This window comes from Formica exsecta, unplaced genomic scaffold (genome assembly GCF_003651465.1).
Source record: "Formica exsecta isolate Colony F162 unplaced genomic scaffold, ASM365146v1 scaffold194, whole genome shotgun sequence".
Lineage (NCBI taxonomy): Eukaryota > Metazoa > Arthropoda > Insecta > Hymenoptera > Formicidae > Formica > Formica exsecta.
The window spans coordinates 974,707-978,600 of NW_021849240.1; the positions used below are offsets into that span (position 1 = coordinate 974,707).

At 35.9% G+C, this 3,894-nt stretch overlaps 1 protein-coding gene across 1 annotated transcript; it reads left to right on the forward strand.

Moving 5' to 3' along the window:
• The first annotated feature begins 2,089 nt into the window (after nucleotides 1-2,089).
• Nucleotides 2,090-3,894, forward strand: LOC115234061. Its single transcript, XM_029804781.1, has 3 exons — nucleotides 2,090-2,591; nucleotides 3,421-3,565; nucleotides 3,647-3,894. The coding sequence occupies exons 1-3, from the start codon at nucleotides 2,456-2,458 to the stop codon at nucleotides 3,780-3,782; spliced, it is 417 nt and encodes a 138-aa protein (XP_029660641.1). The 5' UTR covers nucleotides 2,090-2,455; the 3' UTR covers nucleotides 3,783-3,894.

Here is a 3,894-nt window from a genome sequence, read left to right on the forward strand (position 1 = left end):
CATTTCGAAAAGAAACAAGTCATAAGTGAAATGTATTCCTATTCTAAATAGTCGTGATATTTTTTTCCCGAGATACAGTCGAACCTCTATATTATTAACTCTTATCCTTCGTTTAAATGCCTTCTCCTGCGCTGTTTTCCTTTATTTTTTGCCACCTGGTTACGTAGAATGAAAATGTTATGCGCGTAATTAAAAAAAAGAGATGACATTTTCATTTTGTGCGCATGTGCATTGGAACAAAAATAGTAAGGGAATGAGAGTAAAGTGAGATAGAATGTTAAGAATGATAGAGAAAAAGTGTTTGACACCCGATGGGCCAAAAATACAGAGGTACGACTATAATTATCCCGAGAAATTATATCAATACTTTTTACACTTTTTATAGAACACTCTGTACATCGGCGAAAGTGACTGGACGGATATATACCGTCGAATCGACGTATCCTGAGCTCTTTATTCTTAGCACATCTTTCTATTTTTAATTAGTCGAAACTCCGTAAACTTGGTTCTTTTTCTTTCACCGATTAATTTTTATACTTTAAATTGATTGCTTGATTTCAGGCCAATCATTAGAAAGAATAGAGAGATATTGCCCAGAGTCTCCCGACTTACTAAAGATACGATTATTCGATTATTATATATCCGATCGATTTCTAGTTATTGATCCATCGGATCGTTTCGTTGTTCTTCAAAGGAAACGATGCCGATTTATCCTCCTCTTGGACTAAATAAAGAGTCGCATTTCACTAGCCTCAGTCGACAACGAAAAGATCCATTGAAAGCTGAAGGATATTTTCAGATCAGTTATATCCTATAGAAAAATATTACAGCTTTGGGGATACTAATTGGATATACAATTTAAATACGGCCAATCATGAGGAACAAAAAAAGAAAAATCGGTGAGGGAAAATACATAATCCTTCTCCGGAAGAAACACTGCCGATCGCGCAACACGCTTTCTATCGTATGACAAAATGATCAGGAAGCGAACTTAAAATCCTTTTCCGGTATCCTTGACGAGATTTCAAATATTTTTCTATAAGGACTCGAGATGCTCTCCGTGATAAAATCGTAAGGAAATTCGTCCTCTATATCAATCAACAACCAGCGATCGCGTAAGAATCTACCTTGTTGACCTTTTCCGATGTTTAATTGCAGTTACATGGTTTCGAGATTAACGAGATCTATTGTTAATAAATCTTGAAACTATTCTATGAAAAAAAAGAGAGAGAAAGAGTGAGAGAATGTCATCGCACGGTGATCCTCCAATTGCTACATACTCTTCGATTACGCAACAACAGAGTTATTGTTATGTATCAGTAGCATGTCCGTAGTAACACGTCATCATGTAATGTACGTCACATCGCGAGCTTTCTCGTATCACTGTACCATCTCTCACCGCTACCGAAGTGGTGATGTAATCGATCTTAATTCTTCGATACTATACAAAGTACGAGGGACTTGAGAGAGGTGATCATGGTACTTGGCGATGAGTTAACGTTATATCAATGGCCGATTACCGAGAATTTATGGAGCGTTACGAAGTTGCGAAGCGAGTTTGATTAGACGTGATTACCGCGTACAGATTGTATGTAAAGAAACGTAACGACTGTAACGTCCTACGATAATTGCGAGTCAATACGAGGATGCTGAGAGAAATATTTCTTTTGTATTATACGAGAAAACGAACAACAAGTACAAGAGAGACTGAGAGTATGTGTGTGAGACAGAGAGAGAGCACGTGGGCAAGACCAAAACTTTATCGAGAAAGAGAGAGATATTTTCGTTTTCCTGTGCGAAAGAAAAAAAAAACATAGAGAACAGCCGCCTCTTCTCTTCTCAAAAATTTTATTCATTGAGACGTAGACGTTTAAAATGGGCAAATAGAGGCGTGAACGGAGATAGCGCGCGGATGTTAACGACGATAAGAGGTGAGGACAGGTATTAAGATTGATAAGAGGAAAACGAAAGAGAGATTTGTAATATTGGTGCGTCAGATTTAACCATTATTAGCCATATACTTTACTGGAATATATGAATTATTAATGGGAAAAACCGAAAAAATAAAGAGAGAGGCAAATATGAAAAATCGTTATATTTTTTGAAATTTTCCTAATCTATAATAGAGAAATCTAATATTCGTTCATTTTCTCGTAGCATTATTCTTTACTCTTTGTAGAGGATTTTATTTACAGCTGTCAGAAATAGAGCGAAAACGTTAGCTTGATGTAAAATTATAAGCGCGCAACGCGATTCTTCTCCAGACGAAGACGCTTTGTCACCCGTGTTTCCTTATTTCCAACAATGTTATTTCGCAGGCAATATCGATCAAATAGGTGACTCCCATACGTCGCAGCACGCACGTCCTCGACAGCCTTAACTCCTAGGCGGAGACACTCAGTCGTGTGTCGTCAGGGCGGACAATCGGAAGTTTGTCATTATATTTCCAAAAAATATGTCCGAACAGCAAACGAATTCGTACGACTCGAGGCCGGTAACGTCAAAGAAATTGGAGAGGCCACCGTTTAAACTGTGTTTCTCGAAAAAACAGCAAACCGGAAGATCCAACACTTGCATATCGAAAACAAACGGTATGTCTCAGAATCGTTAAAGATATGTCCTACGAATATGTAAAAATAAAATTGTATTGGAATTCGGCCGAAGAATCCGCGATTAGAAAGATCCGGTAATTTTGTGATGTACTGATTTCAAATGACATATCAGTAATAGAAATTTGATCAACGAGCGATTTGCACAGCTTTTTTGCGAAGCTTTCACATTAAATCTAACAGAGTTGCTTATTGAAAATTAATGAAACTCCCACATAAAGAAGTTCTTATCGCGAAGTTAATTTATAACGAGTCTTCGTAGGAATGAGATTACGTGATTTTAATCGACTTGTCAAACAAGAAAGGAAGTTCAAAATATACTCTTAAAAAGTACTCTTAAAAAGAGCATACGTTTTCACGAAGAAGAAATTGTATCGTATTATATATGGAAGATTTAAATTCATAAATCGGTTATGCATATTTGCAAATAAGTTTTCTAATTTAATAATTTTTTGTACGGTTAAAAAGTGGCGTAAATTAATTTATTGTCTTCTTAGTAAATCAAATTTTTTTTCTCCCTCTTGATTAATAACTTTCCTTTTTATGCATGCAACGATATTTAATCTCTATATTTTTAGTTTGTCTGCTGATATATATAATATTATAAATCATAATATATACAAAAAAAATTATAGAGGAATTGAAAGAGGAATTTCCTCGTTTACATGTAAATTATAAATATATTTATCCGTCACACAACTCTCTCTAATAATATCTGTTTGTAATAAAGTCGCATTTTGATTTCGATTCCCGTGAATCGAGCGTAATACAACCTGAATAAATGCGCACGCGAGGTACAAATAAATTACAGCGGACTTTGTGACTCCGAAATTCTACTCGAGGGAACTCGAGGACACTCGGAATGCAGACGTAAGCGATACGGTTGAGAGAATCGCTGTGGAACAAGATAGAAACCCGAGGAATCTTTACCAATCACCATTGTTAACCAGCCACACGTAATTTTTATTTTTCGACAATTTATCCCGTCTATTTTTTAGTCATTTATCGCTTTAACGATTAATTTTGACAATTTCCAGTTACGGTTGGTGGCACGACAAAGGGATACAGCCGAAGGACACGCGATTTAATTTTCATAAGAGAACGTCAGACCTGGTGAGCTTCCAGATGAAAATTTACGCCGAGGATCGAAATTTGAAAAGTCGTAAACAATGAACGCAGGGTATAAATCGATATTATACATTATCAAGTATTCATCATGGTATTGACGTACAATAATTGTATTTCAGTGATAATAGTCTAATAAATCAAAATATATCCTGATTAT